We start from the raw sequence: 24,868 nt of genomic DNA on the forward strand, positions 1-24,868 counted from the left end.
GAAACACATGAAACTTGACCCCTCTAAAGAGTCCGTGGCAAACTAGCTTTGTCATGTTGCTGTCTTTTCTAGTCAACCACGTCAACAGGAGCCACACTGGCCAAAAACAGACAACAAACAAATAATAACAACAAAAATAAATTGCACATATGGTTTTTATCTGTAACACACTACATCTACTCCTAAACTAGATTGCTTCCACTATAATGACGCAGCGCTGTTGCACCGGACGCCCCCGCACTGCGTCGTGCGCGCGCTTCACTCGGCGGGAAACCCTGTTTCTATTCTGGATGTGCTTGCCTTAGCAGCCCCTTTACAATCCACTGGCAATTCTGATATTAAAATCTTATCTGATGGTTACATCAAAGCCACGTTTGGCTACCATTTATAGTCTTCCTAATTAAATCATCTTTTAATTTAACCCATATTTATAACTACAGGGCAACGCTGTGCAAATGCATTTCAGATGAGAGTGAATGACTAAAGGACATTGATCAGATGTTAATTTGATGTTGCTGTAGCTGAAGTGTACTTAAGCGCACACAGCTGATCGCTCTGTGGTTAGTGAACACTCACGGTCCTACACAGGCAAGCTCCACAAGCACTGATTAGGCTGCTGCGGGTAGGGGGTTAATAATGTACACTGAATAAACGTTTTTAAGAAGCAAACATGCAGAAATCCAAAGCTAGGGATTGTAAACAATTCACCCCCAGTCAGATGAACAAATCGTGTTGATGATTTAACGGGTTGAGATCGTTAAAACAAAAACCGTGATACAGCCTGCTTGGTGGGATGGTTTATATGAACGTGTCTTTGAGGGGACAACTCACCTGTCTTCAAGAAAAGTGTTAAATGGTTAACGCTGCTTGGTGTAACCAAGGAAAACGTAATTATTGCTGCGCTCCATCAGAGCCGTTGAGAAACGAGAGTTGCGAACAGCTTTGATCTCGCAGCTATGCGCTCAAGTGTTTCAATGAGCTATCAAATAGTTCAATCTCTTTGAATGGGTTTTAATCTAGGACAGACAGGCAGCAATTTCACTGTATATGCAATTTTCTAGTATATTATCAACACACAAAGTGCAGACACTGACTATAAAAAAGCATTTGATGAAAGACAGGCCATTAATATTCTATATACTCCTTGGCAGTTCCACTGTGACCAACAACACATTAAGTGTTTTTAATCAATAAAAAGGATTGTACTTAGTTTAGTTAGTTCTATTTTAGTTAATATTTTTTGGTACTAAATTAAAATTTGGGCAATGAATTCAGACCCTATGAATGACCATTAAAATGTAACATTTTATGTTATGTTATTAACTGAAAAGTAGTGTGTTAAAATAGAGGATGGTTGTTTGTAATTCTAGTGCCAAAGAGGCAAATTAGATGGCATTAGGTGGCCTAAGCGTCATATGTAATCCCATGATTGAACCACTAGATGCCAATATGGATGTTTAACTAATATAGCCACATGTGTATGAAGTTTCGATTTTTGTTTAAATGTTACATTTAAAAAAGGTTAATTACACCCCAGTGTTATTTTAGGATATTCACATTAAGCCACCATAAAGAAAAGTGGTGAATATTAAAAAAGGCAAGCAAATACAGAATTTAACAACAATAACAAAAAGGTTGAAAAAACCAGCTGCATTCATCAACAACACTCTTTATTGTATTCCTTGAATGCGGACAGTCTTCCACTGAAACACATTCAACCTCCGACAGTTAGAGGGAAAGGGACTGCAGAAAGACTAAAAAACCTTAGGAAATATGGACAACTAGAATCGGTGTATGGTTCTGCTATTAAGGTGTTTCTCCTGTTATCTAACTGAAATTATAGAATAAACTGTCTATTTATCTAGCGCTTAAACGTTAACTATAACACGCCTTTCATTAAATACTACCTGAATAGATTTCTGAGGAGGTTCAACTAATGCATTAAAGTATACAAATTTCTGTGAGAAACCACTAAAGTGAATGGGCTTCATTACTGGGGACTATTGGCTGCTCCTGTGGCACGCTTTACTTTCCGCCTTCTTCAGTTCCTATGGAAGCGTGTTGCCATAACTAAAGTTAGAGTATTCTGTTTAAAATTATTATACAATCTAATTTTAAATCAGGAAAACTGCTATTTGCTGCATGTACACAGAGTCTTTGGTTTGGACTTTTGATGTAAAATACAGTGGTTGCCCTTAATGTTAAATGGAAAGAAAGGCACAGACAAAGTCTTCATGTGTTTATATGAAGATATTTATTTATTTGTCAGTTATTTATTATATTGATTTGGGATTATTTTTTTTTTGGTTTAGTTTGTTATTTTACATATTTAAATTTCACAAAGAAATGTAGAAATGCCAGCATTTTGTATGAGAAATAATGAAATGACACCTTTTCATTTATTATTTGTCTTAAAATGTCAAAACGACTAAAAATTGTCAATCATATAGCATCGTGCAGTTGATTGAAATCGCATACATCCCCTAATCAAAGCACATTGCACGTTTAATGTGTTCTGTACGCACTTTACCCCGTTTTGATGTTTGTCTCCCATCGTAAAGAACATATTTCTGAGACAAAATAAACTTGATGTTCACCCGTTTGTCGTATCCAGCACCACACACAGCGGTCGTGGTCATTGAAAGCTGTGACATGGAGGATAAAGCACAGCACGCTTGCAATTAGCTTTTCTGTGCTTGTATTTCTAACTTGAATCCACAGCACAGACAGATTTTTGTTGGAAATGGAACATTCTTCGATTTCCCGTGAAGTAAATAATGGGCCTTAAACTTCTGCAACACATTCCAGGGGAGTTAATGAGCGGGTTCTGCTCCTTCTGAACAATAAAACTTCTGACTTTCCAGGGTCTGGGACTGATTTTTTTCAAATCATATTTATAGAGCTATGTATCGACAAAGGGCATTAAATGCAGATTTTTTAGAACTGTTTTATTTTCCATGCTGTTTCCAGGCCTGGAAATGACCATTTTACAATACAGCAGGGCTTTTCATCCTTGAAGTAGTTAACCCTGGGTCACTCTAAACCTCGAGGGTAACACTTAATCCAGGGTTATTCTTGGCTTCGTGTTTCACCACCGCTCACAATTTCCCCCGGGGGTTAACAATACTTCCTGCGTACTCATAAGCTGCACCTAAACGAGGGAGAATATAAAGGTAAGAAGCCGGGGTTTAAGCGCAGTGTGAAATGGTTATAAGAAGCCGGTGAGGTTTATAGCAAAACAGTTGTGGAAAATGCTCCACCAATGATATTTTCATGGTTTTGCATGAGCATTGAAAACTCAGAATGCTGAGAGTAAAACCCGAAAGTAGTTTTTAATGGGAACTCTACAATAGGAGTCACGGAAAAAACACCCACCCACAAAAGCATAACGGGTCCAGCAGTCTCTCTTGGGTTTCTCCCTCCATGGGCTCCTCTGTTTCACACAGGTGTGTCCTTCTGCCTGGAGTCCCACACCTTCACTGTGCCCTGTTAATAAACACCACACCCACAACGATTCTCAGATGCAATTATCAGACGAGAACAAAACCAAGCTTGAGCGTGAACTGGCATGAAGTCATTTACCGTCTCCTGTAGAGGCTGCTTTATAGCGGAAAATGAATTTGTTGCATATTAAATGATGCTTGTCCGGTGTTATTGAACTGAACTGAAATCAAGATGAAACTGGACTGGAGCCTGAAAAAACAAATAAAAACGGGGGGGGGGGGGGGGGGGGGGGGGGACCATATTGTATTGCTTTCCTCAGCCGGCTGGAAACAATCTGTACACGTAATAAAGCCATTTCAGTTGTTTAAGTCCTACGCTAACTAAGAGTACATTCTCATGTGTGCAATTTTCAATTTTCTGTTTTTCGCTTTGGTATTTTCCTGCTGTGGGCATTTTTTTTCGGAAGGGGGTGGTGTGATCAACAAGTTGGCCATGTTTCTCAATGCGATAGGTAAAGTGAGGTCTAGTCACCATAATGGCTCCACAGTGACGATCTCAAGGGGCCCCGTCACCGATGCCCAATCCCGCACCACTCCGGTCAATGCTCGTTGATGATCTCCTTGTGTGCTTTCACCGAGTTACACCGGGCTCTCCGGCCACCTCCAGATTCCTGCAAAGCACGGCTTCAAGTCTCAGACTGCAGCCCCCCGAAACTACAGACGGAAAACAGGCAAACGTTACTTCATACCAAACATTGAGGCTGCCGTCAAAAGTCCCCCGTGGCCCCAGATGCCTCTGCTGGAGAGATTGTGGCTCCAAAAGTCCACCGCAATTGATCGGGCTTGGCTTTTTCTATCTGGAAAAAAGGACAAAAGATGCGATCAACATGGCAGGGGACATAAAGAAGTAGTTATTACATAGATTTTAATTTAATGTCAATGATTAACTGGTCGGCCCGATTTCCAACTGCTGAAAATGGTTTAAAAAATGACAATAACAAAAGGATAACTGTCTTGCTGTCCTAAGTTGTCGAACTTATGATGTTAAACTTTTAAGGCGCTTGCTGTTTAATCATGACGAAAAAAGGGGGGGTGGGGGGCTTTCGCTGTTGCCATGACAACCGGGCCGTCGGGAGAGTTTTCTAGAAACGGAGGACTAATCTGTCTTTACTAATTGAAAACGTTGTCTCAGTCTTCGCTGTCCGGCCGCGGAATGGATCTGACCTCGTCTGACCCAGCTGCAGCTCCCCCGTGCTGGATCTCGTAGATCATGACAGGACTCCGCTTCAATCTGGCGAAGTGTCCCATGCCACACCCAAACTTGGCGCTGCAGGGACTTACACCTGCTGTCAAAACACCGTTGTAGTTCAGACTCTTCTGGATGTGCGCGATTGATTATGCGGCTTCTCGAAGCGCTGAGACATGTTGCTTTAACCTTTCACCTTCAATTATTACCAGAGCAGAGAAACCGGTTCAGTTCGAGCGATCTCAGCAGTGTGTTGCGCTGGTGTGTTCCGTGTGCGATATAGGGACCCTCCCACAAAACACATAGCTGCCCTACTCCTTAGCCTGACCCAAAATCAACAGCAAATCTTTATCACCGCGGAGTAATAGATTATGATATAAGTTCATTTAATATATTATATAAATATAAAAAAATATTAAATAAGTTAGGAATCATTTTTTGGCAGCTCTTACATGGAAACGATATGATTAATTTTTGTCATAGTAGGTTAGTGGCACTGGTTGGGCAGAGAGCAGTAATGGTCCTTTCTGTCTGTAACATGGCAGAGCCACATTGTTCGTGGCAGGTAAACATCTCTGCTGAACAGTAGCGTCTCAAAATCTATTCTCACACGATGGAGTCGGTATCAGACACTGCCCCGGCGGAGGTGAGCGCGCGCGCACCGTGGGAATGTGAGGGGGGACACAGACACGTTTGAGAAGAAGGTCCAAGTCAAAGCGGGAGAAAGTCACCCAAAACGGAAGAACGGGACGCGGGCTGAGGTGGACATGCGGCCCAGAGCGAGACCGTGGTAGCGGCCAAGAGACCGCAGTTCCACGGCGTTATCAGGAGACCAAGCTCACGGTATGAGCTTATGGAACCCGCCCCAACTCGACCAATACACGAGGAACTCTCTTCACGAAAAGTCTAGAGATTGTTTTGAGTTCATTTTTAAGTCATTTTGAATCGGTTCCGCAGTCAAAAACCCAGCCTTTTAACCTTCACGATGCACGTTCAGAACCGCTGCAGGGTTTTGAGAGGAGCGTTGTTTAATAAACAGACATTAACACTTTTAACTAAAGACCACCTTCTATCTGATCCAGCGACTTCTCAGTAATGATCGGGGGGAACGTGAAAAAAGGTTCAGTTTAGTATGTTATTGCCACATTTTTACTGCATTTATCCCCTTTTGGAATCATTAAGAAATGGTGATTTTTTTTTTAATATATAAAAATTACACTTGAAAACCACATCTAAAAACTGATGCTGTATGGATGTGTGTGTGGTGTATATATATATATATATATACAACCATATATGTCATAGGATATAATATACACACACATATGTATATATATATATATACACACACATATGTATATATATATATATACACACACATATGTATATATATACATATGTATATGTATGTTTATGTGTGTGTGTGTAGATGATAAATCTAATTGTTGTCTAAAAATTAATAAGAACATATAATTAACAGTATATTAACCACATCATGATCACTCAGAAATGTTTTGAAACGTACATATTTATTTCTAAAAAAAAAACATATCTATGTCTCTTTCAAAATAATTGTAATAGAAATAGTTTCATTCCCTTACTAAAAACTGTGCTGTTTTTAGAAATGTGTATGCATCTCTTCCGGTATGTGTATGCATCTCTTATGATGAGGGTTAAATCTAAGCCCACACTGTCTGTCTGTCTGTGTCTGTTCTTGGTTCCCTGTCTGATGTTTACTGGGCTTCAGGTGAAAGTGTTGTTTGTTTTCAGGGAGGCACAGCTGAGATGCGTCGGCTGTGTGTGCCTGTTCTGCTCACTGCACACGTTACAGTCCTCTCTGAAAGAAAAAGCCTAGGGATTGAAGATTTCACACCCCCCATCGTAGGTAGACAGACATCTGCAGCTGCAAGTGCGGTTCAACCTCAAAAACCAGAAAAGTGGAGATTAAGGGGTAAGTGCTGGGGCAGTCATTATAGGTAATGCTCATCGCCAGTCGAAGAATAGTGTGTCAGATAATTTCTAGGCGAAGATGAAGTAGGTGTAATCTGTTGCAGACGGGTGCAGGGAAAACGAGTGACATCGGTGCTCTGACCAGGGCTGCGACTTCGTGAAAGGCGTGGTTGGTTTTAGGCTTTCAGGTGGAGGTGAGATGAGACTGAGGCGTTCAGTATGACACAACCGGGTGAGAGCCCCATGAGTGCTCAGAATCATACTGATTTTTGATGTATGCATAGGGACAGAGATCCTGTCACAACGCTTGCGACCGTATGAAGGCATTAAGACAGAGATGTTGGTAAAAGCTCTGATTTAATTCATAGTTGCAGAATCATCGTTAAGAGTTTGATTCTGTGATCAGTTCTTACTGTCACTTTAATGAATCAGGTGCAAACGCTCATTCAGTTGATTCTTATCACTCAAAAAATGATTCACAATGTTAGATTTAGAGGATGGTTACTCTTATAATTCACTGATTCCTTTGGTTGGTCCGGTTAAAATACACTCTAAGTCATTTCAGTGAAAATACATTACCATTCAAAATCTCTTCTGCTCAACAGAGCTGCATTTATTTGATCATCAAAAAACTACAGTAAAAATGGTGAAATATTACAATTTAAAATAGCTGTTTTCTATCAGAATTAGAGCTGTCAATCGAATCACAATTAATCCAAAAAAAAAAATTCTGATCAGAATCACAATACATTTATTATTATTTTTGGTATATCACCCAGCCCTTTCTTTCAGTGTTTTATTATTATTATTAAATTGGTCCGCTTATCCGACAGTTTGAGCAGTGATGTCATTACGTGTCGCTCCACAGGATGCTCTGCTTGCTTGAATCAGATTAGATGAACTCTTTCTGGAAACGTTTTGAAGTCACAGACGCGTTGAGTCTTTAACCCTGAGCCACTTCACAAGAGTGAGTCTTGTGCCGGGCGCTGATTTCTCCGGCTGTGTTTGCAGTTAAACCTCTGAAAGGAGATCACTTATCCAGAGCCATCGGCAGGATAGCAGGGAAAGGAGGAAAAACCAAGTTCACCATCGAGAACGTGACGAAAACCAGGATTGTGCTCGCAGACACGTGAGTGCACTCCAAACACAACCGCTTGTGTGGAAAGTTCTCTTCAATCTTTTTGATGAATTTCAATTACCACCAAATAAAGAAAAAAAACTTCTTCTGCGGATATTATGAATAATAACAACAAATTATTTTATTTAACTTAATTAATTAATAAGGGATTTAATATATTGCAATATTTTAATGTACTTTTTATTTAGCCAGAAGATTTTGATTAACGTGAGAATTTTGAGATTGTGTCATTATATTTAATTTTATTTTAATCTATCTGTATGTGCACTTTATGACTGAATGCACAGCTGATTCTTTATTTTTTTTCTATACAGGAAGGTTCATATTTTGGGATCTTTCCAGAACATCAAAATGGCACGAACAGCAATATGCAACCTCATTCTCGGTTAGTGGAAATTTAATGCCTAATGTTTGCATCTGAATGAAAAAAAGAATCACAAATAAGAGGAAAATATTTCTGCTTTATGTACCTTTCACAGGAAGTCCTCCATCAAAGGTGTATGGCAACATTCGTGCAGTGGCGAGCCGCGCAGCTGAGAGGTTTTAACACACGAAGAAACACCGCTCATGGACTGATGCAGAAATAATGATTTACATTATTAGTGCCATATTGGCCTGTATATGTGTATGAATGATATGAGCGCCGGTGGACGGCCGGTTTCTCACGCAGTGGAGCCTCAGATAATAAACAGAAATCAGACACGTGTGGATCCAATAAGTCAAGTTTTACATGTTTATTGTTTCATACAGTATCAAGAAGTCCATATATCCCATAATAGTTGATTTGATGCAGCATGCAGAATAGACATCCCATAACTGACGAGCTTCATACATGTTGTGACACCCTGATTTTTTTGTGTCATTCACCAAAAGCTGCAGAAAACCCATTTTCTTAAAGCATGAATAACTGGTTAGATCTGTATTTACAAAACAAAGGGGCAAAGGATGCGAGCTGAATCTGACTGAATGCTGGAGCGAATCTGAAAAGAAATATACGTCTGTCTGAGTCTAATTTGGCAACTTATGTAATGCATTTCATGGTTCTTTTGATATCGGTTATAAATTTCACATCTTAAGTGTGAATCGATGAAACGAAGCATGCAGAAAGGAACTAGTTAAAGCGAGCACAGCAGAAGCCTCGTGTGTGTCAATATTACTCAATATTACTGGCGTATAATGTTGAAATGCTGAGATCAGATGAATTTGGTTACGCTGCCTCCTGTCATGCGTGTAAAACATTCAGAGTTTTTGTATTTTGAAGCTCCAGTCTTGCTGAACGATTATACTTGATTACATCCATCTTACAAGCGTTTAGAGACGCGTTTTTTTGTTTTTTTTTTAAAGCCGCATGTGTATTGACCGTCTGTGGGATGGCATGCATTTATCAAAGCACTACGGATCTCATGCTGCCGTTAGAAAAAGATGGATGTGAAAATAATCCATGTATTAGAGATGATCAGACACACTAGATGAACTATCAAAGCAAGTGTCTTTCCATTGAAGGAAAGATGGCACAAGCAAAACCTCTGAACGAATACAGGTTTGTTAGGGGTTCAGCTGTTAAAACTTAAGTTGTTTATAAAAGAGTGAAGTTCTGAGATCCTGCAGCATCTTCTCACAGATGAGACATTCAGACATTGATTGTAAGTGTGACTTTAGCGTCCAAAATAGATTTTGTGTTCGCCGTGTTCATGTCTGCGAGTGTCATTAAGTGTTGTAGGTGAAGTAAACCAAATCATTATTATTTTTTTTTATCTTGGTAACTTTCTACTGTACTGTCTCAACGCTTCCGACCTGAAGATGCACTCTCCAACAATATAAACATTATATCACGATTGATACAAAAACAGTTATTGAACATGATTAAATGCTAGAAATAGTGTATATCACAGAAGAAAGCGAACACTGCCAACAACATTGTTCTGCTTGGCACGTCATACCCTACGTCTACTTATTATATCATACTTAATATTTAAAAAAAAAAAGACAGCACAAAATAAATATTAAAAAAAGAAGCATTAAAACAGAAAAGCGAAAATAAATATGGACAAGCCAATGCTCTTTCCTCTTGAAGTTGAGATGCTCTTTCAGTGTCCATAAGCCCATAAAGTGCTACACCAGGTTATCAAGCAGACTGGAGTTCAGTAACACTTACACAAAAGTGGCTTAAATACTTCCATTGAAACACATAGAGAGCATCTGCTGGATATCTTGAGCAGGTCGTCAGAGATGGAGCAGCGTCAGGAAAGCAGATCTGCTGGAGATGGACTCGCTCACACTACATCCACCACCATCTTCTTGTGTATATCCAGACCTCCGACGACCCTGGAACTGGCTTCATTTTAAAAACCATGACTACATTTACTGGTGAAAATCTCTACATAGAAGTAAACAGCTTTTATTAGGCTAGTCTTATGACTGGAGTCGCCGTCTTGTGAGAACTGGCTTCATTTTAAACATCAAAATATTTTCATAAGGGGGAAAAAAAAAACTGCTTCTATAGTGCATCTATAATTTAATGTCATTCAATTAAGTTATTAAATATGCTGTTCACATATATACACACACGAGACTTACAGCACAGAATTCCTCGAAGGATATTCTCCCATCGCCGTCCTTGTCTGCGTTGATGATGGTCTTGTCCACTATCTGCTGCAGCTGAGTGTCCTTCAGATTGTTGCCCACCATCATCTTCAGCACCTGGAACAGCTCTCCGTTGGAAATGTAGCCGTCCTTGTCCATGTCATAGATCCTAAAAGCGACTGGATCCAGAAAAACAGCTAAGTATGACCGAGTCAAATGCTGTGTGCTGTGAGATCAGAGGTGAAGTGTGTTGTACTCACAGCGCAGTTTCTGCTCTTTATCACCCTTCACACTGAACTGAGAGACGCCCTCTATGAACTCTACACACACAAAACAACCCATCATTAACTCAAGCACACATTTTCATTTGAAAGTTTTAGTAATGTTGTGTTTTTGTCATTTTTAGTACTTTATTATGTCCATATAAGCTTTTATGAATTTTTATTTTAGTTCTAGTTAAAAAAGTGAGTGCAGTTGAAGGCCAGATCTTTGGCTTCTTTCTGAGGTCATTGATAAAGATTGGGTACCAGGTCAGTCCTGGTCAATGCCATCCTCCAGGTGGGACTCAATGCCTTCTTTGGGCTGCTTTTCATCTGCTTAATGTGTCCAGCCAGCCACTGGCAACAGTGTGTAATCACTGTACTAGGTTTGAGGTTGAGGTTGGTATATATGCATAACGACATCAATTTAACTATCAGTAAGGCCCCTCCCCTCGTATCCGACGCAGATGAGCCAATGGCAGTCAAGTATCAGCTGCACGGGGAGCATAACGCGGACATCTTAAGGTTTCAGTGCCATAGAGAAACATTGGAAGATCTGAAGCTTGAATCGTTTTTATGGGGTTTATGCTTCAAAAATGGAAAAAAAAATGATGTGCCTGTGGTGGTACTTGTAACACTGATTCCAGATATCCTGAGAGGATAGGCAATGGAATTTATTTTATTACATTTCCTAAACCCAAACAAAATGTCCCAAAGCATTCACCCCCAATCCTAATGAAGACAAAAACATTTGTTTTCTGTTTGTCAGACTCTCATTAGGTTACAATTTTCATCTGCCCAAGCAGAACGTTAATGTCATCTTGTGCTTTAGCAAGGTATTGCTGGATAAAACCAGCTAACGTTAAAGTTAGTGAGTCAATGCTATTACAAACCTAAACAGTGAACTGTTCTCACGTCATGTACAGTGTAAGTCAAAAACACATAAAGGAATGCCTCCCCATACAGAAACTCTCCATATTAAACTGGTAAATGTACATTAATTTAATCGTAGTCTGCGATAAACCAACATTTTATATCCAATATTTAATAACTTAACATGACGAACCTCAACACTATCACTCTCACACTTGCATTGTGATCTGTAAACCCTTGCTTCCAAATTAATACCCACAATATTTATTTAAAAATCTTTTATATATCCCTTATATATCAAGTCCAACTTGAATGGTGATCCGTCTGTGTCCAAAATTTAAGCTGTCAGTTAGCAACGCTGTTTGTTTGTCTGAGTTCGCAACAGTAACTAAGGGGGGCGGGGCTTACCGATAGATTAATTGTGCCCGACAGTCATTTTGAGGATACCAAAGGTCAATGGTTTCTTCAAAACCCTGGGGGTCATGGCTGAACTGAGCGTTCATGTCCTTAATAACAATTTTGAGTTCACATCTCTGTACTCTGTCTATCATAGTCAGTAGCACATTGTAGAGCTCATCCTTTTCAGCGTGATCTTCCTCGGTGCATACACCTGAATGACAGATGTTTGTATACGGATAGATGTTTGTATACGGGCCGATGCAAAGCGTGCTGTGATGATCCGATCACTAAGTGTCTTCCACCCAAGCGGCAACCTTCCAACACGGAAGTGACTGAAACTACAATTCATCAACTGGCCGCAACAGACCGCCACAAAAAGACACCAAAACACATACAACCCCAAAGACAACACACCCAAACATACACAACTCAAAAAAAAAAATCACCAGAAAAAAAATATATTTACAGCCTGATACAAAAAAATTATTTTGGTCTATATAGCTAATTTTGCCCTTCATGACAACTGTGAGGGGGTGATTTTTTTTTATTTTATTAAATTATATTAAGCCTTAAAGTTCTGCATTAAGGGCGTGGCCACTTGAGTGACAGGTGGACCGCCGCTGCTGTTGCCACCGTCAAGCTAGGATTCAGCAACCAGCTCCACCCATGTCTACCTCTTTGCCCATTTTTGATTAACCAGGAGTGATGCGCAGCCAAGATGGCGGCGGCAGGCTCCCTGCCCACTTTAGGCTTCAAAAATGCTCTTCAGAAACCTACGGGTGACGTCACGGACACTATGCCCATGTTTTTTTACAGTCCATGGTTCCACCCAACCAGGGCGTGTATCGCTTGTTTTCCGAGGACCACGGACGTGTGTGCTGTCATTGCAGTAGTACAGGATCTTTTTACCATCACTTCACCATTCCCTCACCACACCACACCAACTATGCCCAGCAGGTCCACGATGTTGCTCAAATTCCTTATGTAGCTGATGCAGCCGGCCGCTTTGTGATGAAGCTTACATATGTTCCAAGTTCTCATTCGGGTGATCTTCTTTACAGTAAACATCATATCCATCATGGGTTTGACCTGATACCTTCATATTTAGGATCTACTGTAGGTACTACTGAGGATCCAAGGTCCTGCGTCCAGTTTCATTCAATGTATTTTGTCTCGTCGTTTTCATTGCAAATTTGGTTTTTACGGGGACTGGTTACTAGCCCGACGACACCAAACCCTCCTGCTTTCGCACAGAAAGGGACAGGTAATGAAACTTTTTTTTAATTGTTTTAGTTAACTATAATCACCTTTCTGAAAAAATATAGAGATCTTTTAATCAAAACAGAATTGGTGTGAGAGAATGTGAATGTTCTTGAAAAACGACACAAAGGGCTTCTTTTCACGATGTGATGCAACAGGTCTGAGCTACTTTAAGCTCATTTGTTGAAGTACTTCACAGCTGCAAGCGTGTGTGTGTGTGTGTGTGTGTTTGTATTCAGTGCTCTCAGAGAAAACATTCAATAAAGACAAATTCTTAGATTCATTATGAAATGCATTCAAATCATCACGTGGCATTTCACTAAACCCATCTACATGTGAAGGCCCCATTTCACCTAACAATCAAAATGATATATTACAAGCCTATTTTAAGAAACATTAAAATTTAGTTTGTGCATCACAGCATTACATTTCATGAAAATATAAAATAATAAAAATAAATAATAATAGCCACCCCAAATTCCCAATTCTTCTTATTTTAATGCAAAAGCTCTCATTCCCTTTACAAAAATGAAATACAAATAATTATTATATTTAATGTAATGGTATTTTTTTGTTGCACTGCCTTTATGCTGGTTTAGTTTACATTTAAATTTAAGTTATATAGATTTTTGTACTAATAAGAATCACATTTGCATGTAAAATAGATAAAATGTGCTGACTTGTCAAGAAAATAATGTCACAATGCAAAATAAATAAATAAAATCATAGTCCTAATTATGCCTAAATATAAATATACAAATAAATAATATAAAATATGTATAAAATATACATTTTACGGTGACAGAATAATGATGTTTCTGGGGTGAAATGTGACTTGCGCATGTTTTCGTGAGATGCATTTAAAGTAAGATTTCCACTTTCAGATAAACAATGCGTTTGGTTTCTTGTGCAGCTAAATGTTTTCTCGCAGGCCTCACCTTTAAAATCCACCTCTCCGTTGCCGTCCGTGTCAAAAATCTCGATGACCCTCTGCACCAGTGGATTCTGCTGTAACTCGGGCAAGGACATGAACTCCTCCACGCTGAGGGATCCTGAGTTATCTAGGTCGAGTTTCTTAAACCTCTTTCCCAGCCTTTTAATCTCATCAGCATCGACTGGCGTGGACCGGGAGAAAACGTCAGACACACACAATAAACACAGACATGGACAACATTAGCAAACACTTTATCCAGCACACGTAACAAACGCTCGCCCGTCTGTCGGAGCACAAAACCACCCAATCCAGCCACTATCTGTGCTTCAGCCAAACAACACACAACAAAACCGTCGAACGCAGACAAATGAATGAAGCGTGACACACTCACATCTCGTGACGGGATCCTTAGCTGCCGCCGGCATCGCACGGGTCACCACACACAGAGGTTTGCCCATCGCACTGTACCGAAGAGCCATGCGGATCCCACCTCACTGCTAAATACCACTGCTGAGCTTTGAATATCAAACTATAAGCTCATTCAGATTCAGTCACATGACCCTTCAGTGGGCCTCTCCAGCTCTGAGCTCTTTACACCACAGCAAACTCTAAAACATTACTGACACCAACGTATTTGTATTTTTTTACACTGCCGGTCAAACGATATTTATTGCTTTTAAAATACATCAAGTCTGCATCTATTTAATCAAAAATAAAGTAAAAGCATTAATATTGTGAAATATTATTACAATTTAAAATAGTTGTATTGTAAAATGTAATTTATTTCTGTGATGCGCAGCTGAATGTTTAGCATCATTACTCCAGTCTTCAGTCACATGATCTTCAGAAATCATTCTAATATGATGATTTACTGCTTAAGAAACATTTCTGATTATTATCCATATTTTTGTGTTAAACTGTGATATACTACCATTCAAAAAATGTTCTTTCATTCAGCAAGAACACGTTAAATTGATCATAAGCAACAGTAAAGTTTTATCATTTACAAAAATAAAAGCAGGAGATTCAGCTTTGATCACAACAATAAATTACATTTGAACATATATTCACATAGAAAACAACTGTTTTAAATTGTAATAATATTTCACAATATTTCACTGTGTTATTGATCAAATAAATACCTTGTTGAGCAGCAGAGACTTCTTACAAAAAACATTCAAAAAAACATACCGACCCATGCTTCTGAATGGTTGTGTAGATGCAAGGTACATCCAAGATTTTATATCCAGTTCTAAGTCTTGTGCACATAATTTTGTTTAAATTAGTTATTCTTCTAGTTTTTCAAAGGGGGCGTCATGTGATGTTGCTAAAATGAACATTATTTTGTGTATTTGGTGTAATGAAATGTGTTTATGCGGTTTAAGGTTAAAAAAAAAACACATTATTTTCCACATACTGTACATTATTGTTTCTCCTCTACGCCACACCTTTCTGAAACGCGTCGATTTTTTATCATTCTGAAAAGTGAGGTGTGCTGTGATTGGCCGAATACCTCAAGCGTGTGACGGAAATGTTACGCCCCTTACCATACTGTGATTGTCTAAATAAAACAATTTGCAACTATTACTGTTATTACACTTCTATACAAAACTTATTATGCTTGTTATAGAGTGTGTGACGTCACGTGCACTACCGCCGGTGGCAGTAGACAACCGTCACAGCCCTAGCTACTCTACACTGCTCAAAACTCGCGTTTGAATCATCAGTGGCAAATCCTTTACATATGAAAACGTACTTACAGGCTGTGAGTCAGAAGTGCCAGACTGTCCTTGCAAAGTTGTTATTGCCCCACTTTATAGAAACAGGCACCGGCATTGTAGGCTAATCTCACAGGAAACAGTCCTCATCCTCCGTAAAATGCGCTGCACACATCTGAATATTTGGGTTGAACTGCTCTGGAACAGTGTTGTTAAAAAATTAACCACTGATTTCTAGTTGTGTCCTCTTTTGGAAGGCCAAACAAAGTAGTTTCGCTTTCACAACGAAAACAGCAACTCCACAACATGGCAGCGGCGGCAACAGAGAGAATAAAAGTTACGCTTTCTTTCTTTGCGTAAACATTTGGGTGGCATTATGCAAATCTTCCCACATAGTGATGTAGAGATGTGGGGCGTGTTAGAACGAGCCGTTTTAGGAGGGCGTGGTTGACTCTTCACTTTTATAAAGAATATCTCTTTGGATTTGAGACTTTAGTCTTTGCAACAGATCTTCTTTATGCACCAAAAGCTTGTAACACTCCAAAGAGAAAGGAAAAATTGAAATTGCATCATATGACCCCTTTAACAGACTTGTGTTACCAGTCAGCTACAGGTGTGTGGATCATAAAGAGCATGATATCTGTTCTCCTGTGCTGCTGTCACACAGTGCTAATAACACTAATGTGTGCACATCCAACAACTCCGCGCTCAGATCAGTGACGATGATGAATCATCAGCATTAGCTCAATTGTAATTAACGCAATCAGAACCGCTGAGATGATCGTGAGGACTCTGTTAAAAGCATGACAGTCGCAGGAGGTCAAACTATCGATCCATTAGTACAATGACCTTCACCGAGGGTCTGATGTGAGAGATGGGGGAAAATCACACATTAAAAATATTACAAACCAACACAACTGGAATACTAGACTATGGAAGCCTGTTTCTGTCACTCGACAGCTTGGGATGCGTATGGCCTCTGCCACACGCTAGTATGACACACATTACTCCACATACACACTTTTAAGCAGGTCATTTGCATGAGCAAACCTCAAAAATGAACTCTAAACTATCGCACGAGTATAAAGAGTTGAAGAGATTACTAGATGACGGTGCATTTTTGTGAGCACCAGTGAACTACAGCAGACTTTTTAAAATAGATTTAGTCTACAAAATACGTTTTGCATTTGGCAATTTTTTTGTGACCTAGTCTGATCTCTTCAAATCAAAAATGTGATCGAAAGCGTAGCACCAAACACCAGGACATACAGAAACTATGCAGGTGTGAGGTTTCAAACCAAATGCAAAACAAGAAAAAGAAGAAAACAGGAGGTTTGCATTTGGCAATTTACAATTAACATAGTAGATTTAGTCTACAAAATACGTTTTGCATTTGGCAATTTTTTTGTGACCTAGTCTGATCTGATCTGGATCTCTTTGGGACTCAATGATCCAGTTGCAATGATTCTCAAGTTCAGACAATTCACAATTATCAGTGAATAACAACATTAATTTCAGTCTGATGTTTGAGCCTTCGAGTCTTTGATGACACTTTCATGGCACTTTTGCATCCTCATTCATTTTTATTGTATTAAAAAGAGTGACTAGTATATTACTAACACAAAGAATGAGGCCTCTGTTCCTCTCCAGAGAGATCTGGTGATTGAATGGCGTGTGTCATTTGCATGAGACATCTTTAATATGGCACAACAATGGTTAGATTTGACAAATATTAACTAGCTCTGGCCTGCCTACCGCAGACGCTCCTGATCTCTCGCTTGTTTTGCATGCGTTAAACATTTGCACACATCAGAGGGAAGCAAAACCAATTCAGAAGTTTCAGAGCTAAAAATAAGCCTCAGCATCTCTGGAGGCAAGCTTTTCTTTCATCATATTTAGCTTGATTCATATCTGTTTCGCAACTAGGGATTCAGGTAAGAGTGACCACGCTTCAATCACCATCTAGGTTTGATTAGCATTTTAGAAAATTAAAGTATTGTATGCAAATTGGGAAAATTAGAATTAGAAATGTAATGATACTTACAATGTGAGCACATTTCCAGGGGATAACTTGCCTCATTTCCCTACAAGAGAAGAACATACATAAGCAGATTTCATGAACTTTTCTTAAATGTACTACACACGACCTCTCTCATACAGGCATACATATTAAATAATAATAATAAATAAGCATCATGCTTTAGGGATCAAAAACTCTATTTGTGAGACATACAAAGTCAGTAAACCATTAGGAAGATTTCAGATGACCACAACACCTGTGAAGAGACGTCACCAACTCTGAATCAACACACAAAACCACCACATTAACCTTATATTGTAATAATCACGATTGCATCGTGCAAGCATCATCTTATCTTATAACAGACTTCTCATTTGTAATGTAGAAATACTGGACTTCTGTAAAGCTGCTTTGAAACCATATGTATTGCGAAAAGCACCTCACAAGTAAAAGTAAATTAAATTTAGTATCCGAGGCATTTTAAAATTATGATGATGTCTTATATACAGTATCTTTATATATGTCAAACTAAAAACAAATAAATTAATTTATAAATCTAAAAATAAAATTCTTTTTTGGTGATGCAAAAGATAAAAAATATAAATAATTTTCTTTTTTTTTTAAGCACATTACTCTAAGTAAAAAAACTAATTAGCCTACCATTGATGCACTGTCAACCTGTTCCTTTTTAAATTATTTTGAAACTTTTTTCATTCCTTCAAACTATAGAAAAAACAACTAAAATACTGATGTTTCTATGTCTTTTAAAACACTACTTGTGCATAACCTGTGATCGCAGTGACACGAACCAAACACTGCTCTGTTCTAGAAGATGAAATACTAAATGGCTCCACTCTCTGTATCTCCATCTGCTTTGATTTATTATTTATAAAGTCCCATTCAGTTCAAGGGCTCAAAGGTCCATATTCTGTCTCTGTCACAGTAGTGAGCCACCAAGAGCAGCTTTAGCTTAGTTTAAACATTTCGAGTCTGGCTTCTTTGTGTGTTTGGACTGAACATTAGCACAATGTCAGGGTGAATGTGTGATGTGTGTGAGCGTATCTGCAGCAGAGAGCGTGGGCTTTGTGAACGGATCATGTGATCAGCCGCCAGAGCTAACAGGAGACCCCGAGGGACACCCGCTGCTGGGGACGGGGCGGCTAGGACTCGGAAAGAGCTACAGACGGGCGGGCAATCGAAACGATTCTAGAATATTATTTAATTTTATCTATTATTATTTCAAATATTTTCTGTCTTGTATCTGGGGAGAGATTTTCTCTGGAGATGTTTTTGCAAAAATGTTCAGGCTTAATTCAAATTCATAATCTTTCTACAATTACGTACACTACAAATACACTGATTCTGCAGGACTCTTTGTGGTTTTGTCTTGCATCCTCAGAGACGAAACATCACAGATCTATGAAACTAACTGTGAAAGCAGATGCAGTATATGCAAATGCAGAGCCGCAGTAAAATGGCATCTGAAGTGTTTTTGAAGAGTGGGACTGGGTTATTAATACCAGATCCCCTGAGTCTAAAATAAACAAATGACACCAATGATTATTCACGGTAGACCTTACTATCTACGAGTAGATAAGAAAAAGGGAAGCACCGCAGCTCAGAAAAGCGAGCATAGACAGGAAAAGATGGCGTTTTAAATGAAATCCTGAATCATTAGTGGGCTCTTATGAGAGGTAAATGAACTCTTTCGTGGGCTGAACATTGTCTGGAAGACCTAAGAGGCAAACACTCAGAGCAGTTTATAAATAATGCATTCGCCATTCAGAGTCAATTAGACCGCACAAAACATGCACTGCGCAGGGAACGCACACCCTTGCTCCCTGCAGAGCAAACATAAATACACAAACAAAACTCGCTGAAACGTCTTCAGTGACACAGTGTAAAATGAACAGAGAGAATGTCAAATGTGTCATGGCTGGAGAAGCTGCTTAAAGCTGGTCATATTCATAACTGTCTGTCTTTGATGTCCTTTTTGCTCATGCCAATTACATTTAAGCAAAACGGTTTGAGGCCAAAGAAGTGGTTTGTAATGGAGATGTTAGACTAGACATAGAGGAAACATCTCCAACACACACACACACACACCTCAGACATACACTTTAATATACTGCTTTTCCACAGCTCATCATCCATTCCTGAAAATCCACAGAACGAATGATATCCTTGACTAGACATGGACATGGTTCTGTGTGATTCTCTCTGTTTTATAAGGTTGAAAGCAGACTCTATTCTAATAAAGGAATAACAGCTGGGGCGATCAAATTTTTCATATCAGTAGATATCGATAATTATCACAATGAATTTCAAATATTTATTTTTAAAGTTGAAAGGCAGATTTTTGCTCCTAAGTGAAAGCAGTGGACACCAGACTATTAACTGTGGTTTTAAACTCATAACATGACAAACACAATGTTTTTGAATAATTTACAATTTTCTAGTCATTTTTCATTATGAAAATAAATATCTTAATAGAAAAATTAATTTTCTGCATGTTCTAATGAGTGATACTGTTTCAATTCATAAAACAGGTTTGTGTTGCCTAACTTTGAGCATGTGTATCTTCAGCACAGTTTGCAGTGCAGGCCGCAATATTAATAACATTATAACGGTTTTTGTTTTTTTTATCTTAGAAATGAAAATTTGATAGTAGTTAGGGTGCAGATATAAATTTATCTTCATTATCAAAAGCAGTAACATCTGTATTAACAGCCTGATGTTTATATAGTGAAAATTATTCTGACTGTTTGATTTTTATTAAAATTAACCATTGGTCTTCCATAGTAGCATACAGAGCATGATAACCAGAGTTAAAACCACACATATAGCACCTCAGTACCATGGTAAAATTAACAGGGTATAGGGAACACTTATTCACTATTTACTACGACTTTTCCCTCAATAAATTCCTAATTTGCTGCTTATTAATAGTTAGTAAAGTAGTTGTAAGTTTAGGTATTGGGTCATATTAGGGATGTAGAATAAAGTGATGCAGAATAAGGCATTAATACGTGCTTGATTAGTAATAATGAATGACTAATATTCTAGTAATATGCATGCTAATAAGCATTGTTTGACTGATCTTATATCCATGTAACACCGCCTGTCTATGGTGGTAATAACTGAAAATATCAGCCCTAAAACTAAAGATTATTATTTTCTACTAAAGGTAAAATTGCAAACATGAGTAATAAAGGGGAGGGAACTGATATGATCGTTCTTCATGCTCCTTCACAATGCCCACAAAACATGACTAATGCTCACAAACAGCTGTACACTCAGTGCAGGCCTCTGCTTGACTAGTGTGTGTGTGTGTGTGTGTGTAATACCTGGAGAAAAAGCCAGCCGCTAGCATTCCTATTGATCTCCACGCAGGAACAACTCTAGCTTTACATGTCAGACAGACTCTTCCTGTCTAGGTGGGCGGTTCTCGAACAGAACAAACTGCAGTGTACCAGACCTTACATGACGTCCAGTGAAAACTCTAGAAAACCTTGACCCCTCAGGCATACTAATAATAACTATTTAGTGCCTGAAGTAAATCTAAGGCTCTATTATTTCCATGATGCAGAAAACATCCAGTCACAGAAATGCAAGTTACTAGGGGTGCAACGGATCGTAGATGATCCGGGATCCGTGCGGATCAGGCTGCACGGTTCGGCACGCATGTGATTCGCAGATTAACTGTTAAGTTTAACCATCATATAGTTTATCATTTGCACATGTTTTGTCTTGCCAGTTTACACATCCACGCAATTTTAACTCATGCACTGTTTTCTGTGTGCTCAGCTGCTGCCGCACACACCCGAAGCACGCACACGCTCAGAGAGAGACACCGCGTGAACAGAGAATTGATTCCTCTTTCACATACACACAAAGTTGTGTTAAAATACCCAATTTGGCCATATTACATTTCTGCACCTGAATGCTACTGTTACTGACTTTATTTGTAACCGTGTTTTGTTGTATTAATCTATGCTTGTAATTTGCTTGTAATTTGTGTAATTGTTCTTGTTTTACTTTACTAACTTCACTAAAGCTAGTAGTTTTGCTGTGGTATAGAAGTACTTAAAGTAAGCTTTTACTAATTTTTTTTTATTTTTTTTTGCTGATTCAAAAAATTATCCGATCCGTGACTCAAAATTCGTAATATGATCCGAACCGTGAGTTTTGTGATCCGTTGCACCACTACAAGTAACTGTATAATGCAGAATGTCACAGATTAATCATATTGTGATATGGAATAGTGTCTGAATATAAAGTGCAAAAAAACAACAACTGATATTTATTCATTGAATTACATTTCAAAACATTAATTAAATTGTTTCTGGTTTTTGGCTTTATTTCACCACAACTATTTATGATAATACATTTAAAATTAAATCATAAATCCAGAAAAATTAAAACAGCACAATTTCTGAGAAAAAAAGTAGAAGTTACTACTATTGTAAGTAAACAAACAAACAAACAAACAAACAAATACATGTTTTATTTGTATTAATTAAATTTTTGATTATTCAAATTTAATTAAACCATTAAATTAAGCCAGAAATAGTACTAGAGAAAAACAATTTGGGGGAAACATAAGATTCCACAGGGCCCTAAAAATGTGTTAATCTTTTAATAAACCATTGTTAAATCGTATAAGTTTCATGATTTCTATTAATTGGACATACTTTTTGAATACTAAATTAATTAATTAATTAACCATTAAAATGGAAATCCAGAAAAAATCAAACAAAAGACTGGGGGGAAAAACTGATTTCATGTGCCCTGTGAATATCAGTGTAGGCTATATCTCATATATAAGCATAGTTATCCAAATCATTGAATCACAGATCCCAATGAACATATCAAGAGCTCTGCATGACACTCTTCTGTAAGGAAAGGCCATTAAAAGCTATTACTGCAGAAGACGTTTGCCTAGGGCTGTAGCTGCTAAAATACTCAATTAAAGCAGTTCTCTAGCTGCAATATCATCACCAGAAACCGGGACAGAGCCTAGATTTTAACACCAAAGTGTGGCCACAGTATAAGCCAACTATGATGGTGGCAGCTTCTCGTCAACCTGCTTCGGTCTGACGCTCGGAAGAAGCTTCATCTTCAAAGGTTTCTGCACTATAGCGTCACAAGTTTTCAAAAATATTGAAATCCATTAGAGCCATTGCCTTGTGAGCAAATGCGTATATAACTGTAGATATAATCCGCTCACCGGTTCTTCTATAGGCATACCAACACAATATTTGTAATATAGTCAATGAAAGAATTACCGGTAGTCAAGGATTTGAAGCATTTTGTGAGGCACTGAATAAGCAGCACCACATCAGTCTTCATAAAGACTGATATTTAGGCCTAGTTTTCGTTTGCAACATGTCACAACACAAACTCAGCGTTTCAGGGTTGCAGTTTGACCTCAAGCTGACAGCATGGCAGTGTTTGACACGACACCCCTCCCAACCGCTGTCAGTCTGTCACAAGACTCTTCCAGAAAAAGACATCGACTATGGCGCACAGTTTTATTAAAATGAAGAAGCCCTAAGGACCTGGAACAGAATCTGGTAGGGCAGACCTAGTTTTTGCTCCAGTTAACTTTAATGAAAACGATCAGCTGGAAGTGTGCTGCTTTCCAAGGTATTGGCTATTATAGGTGAGGCCAATTCAGTACTGATTCTTGAAAGTGTACACTGCAATCTGTAAGTCATCACAATAACAACTAAGTGTAATGAGTTTCTGGTGTATGACTTGTAATACCAGAACTTCACTACTGAATTTCTAGTGAAACAGACATTTACGTCATTGGTGATGATGGTACATCCGGACAATACCGTGGATCTCTATAGTATAGTATAGTAGTAGTTTCTTGTAAAATACTGTGTTGTAATCATTCAATATAGAGTTGTAGTACCGCAGGCCACAGTGTATGGATAACTGTATAACTCAAAGAACACCAATTCAGTACTGATTCTTGAAAGTGCTGAATGTAGAGTTGTAGTACCGCAGGCCACAGTGTATGGATAACTGTATAACTCAAAGAATAGCTATAAAAATGGATTATAGGTGAGATGAAACAATTTGAAACAGTATCCAGTTCTCTTATTTATCAAACTGTTGATACAGTAATAGCAATGGAAATGTCTATTGTTGTAATGACTGTCATGTCTGTATGTACTGTCATACTTAATAGCTCTGGCTTTAACTTTAAATGCCAAGCAGCATCGCGCGAGGCACCACACTGTCACTCAGGTAAGCGCTCATTTTGCAACCACTTTGCATGAGAATAGACACTCCACCTGGCAGATGCACGATAGGAAACCCATAAATCTTCATGCTAGGACAGCTTAGACAAACGCTGAATTTGTTGCCCAGGGGTTGCAGGATGCATTTGAAACTACGATATGTGGTATTTGTTTACAGTGCTGCAAACGTGTGGTGTTCCTTACCATTTTGGTGCCTGCGCGACGGAATTCGCCCTCGGAAATGAACAGCAGTAAATGACAGCACAGAAATGAGAGGAAAATTCTGCTCTTGGTCTTGTTGTTTTGTGAAGAAAAGGCTGGTTTCGACACAGCAGCAGCGTAACCTATTTTCCGTCCGTTTCCGTGGGCTTCACTGCAGCAGCGAGGCGAGGAAGCGCCGCAGGGCGGGGAGGGAAGGAGGAGCGGAGGAGGCTCGCTGCTATTGGACGACGCGCGAAAGAGGCGGGCCAAAGAAGCGCTGATGGGCGGTGCTTCGGCACTCTACATACGGGAACCCTCTGCTCCACTCCCTCCCGTCACGCTCACTCAAACACACTGGACACCTCTACGCAAAACACAAATTGGCACTTTTACTCACTGTCTTTGTTCATACTGGGCCAAGATTATATCTGAAACCAGTAATATATATATATATATATATATATATATATATATATATATATATATATATATATATATATATATATATATATTCAACAATTCGCACTTCAGTGAGATGGGCATGTAGGCTATAGATTTGTTCAAATTTGCGAAATTGAGATTCCTTAAA

At 38.8% G+C, this 24,868-nt stretch overlaps 2 protein-coding genes across 3 annotated transcripts; one reads left to right on the forward strand and one right to left on the reverse strand.

Annotated features, from left to right (window-relative positions):
- The first annotated feature begins 6,858 nt into the window (after window positions 1-6,858).
- LOC122143697 (RNA-binding protein PNO1-like) lies at window positions 6,859-8,495 on the forward strand. The gene is made up of 4 exons (XM_042754288.1): window positions 6,859-6,871; window positions 7,612-7,768; window positions 8,092-8,162; window positions 8,257-8,495. The coding sequence occupies exons 1-4, from the start codon at window positions 6,859-6,861 to the stop codon at window positions 8,322-8,324; spliced, it is 309 nt and encodes a 102-aa protein (XP_042610222.1). The 3' UTR covers window positions 8,325-8,495.
- A 1,534-nt stretch (window positions 8,496-10,029) lies between these two features.
- On the reverse strand, window positions 10,030-24,574 carry LOC109100522 (calcineurin subunit B type 1-like). Of its 2 annotated transcripts, XM_019113947.2 has the most exons (6): window positions 24,283-24,574; window positions 17,849-17,888; window positions 14,091-14,267; window positions 10,621-10,680; window positions 10,355-10,539; window positions 10,031-10,101 (listed from the first exon to the last, which is right to left on the reverse strand). In XM_019113947.2, exons 1-6 carry the CDS (start codon window positions 24,283-24,285, stop codon window positions 10,051-10,053), a joined length of 516 nt encoding a protein of 171 aa, XP_018969492.2. In that variant the 5' UTR covers window positions 24,286-24,574; the 3' UTR covers window positions 10,031-10,050. The 2 variants fall into 2 exon arrangements, with proteins under 2 accessions (XP_042610218.1, XP_018969492.2); XM_042754284.1 differs by lacking the exons at window positions 17,849-17,888; window positions 24,283-24,574 and adding an exon at window positions 14,478-14,759 and having other exon boundaries at window positions 10,030-10,101.
- Window positions 24,575-24,868: the final 294 nt, after the last annotated feature.

Source organism: Cyprinus carpio, unplaced genomic scaffold (assembly GCF_018340385.1).
Source record: "Cyprinus carpio isolate SPL01 unplaced genomic scaffold, ASM1834038v1 S000006483, whole genome shotgun sequence".
NCBI classification, from domain to species: Eukaryota; Metazoa; Chordata; class Actinopteri; order Cypriniformes; family Cyprinidae; genus Cyprinus; species Cyprinus carpio.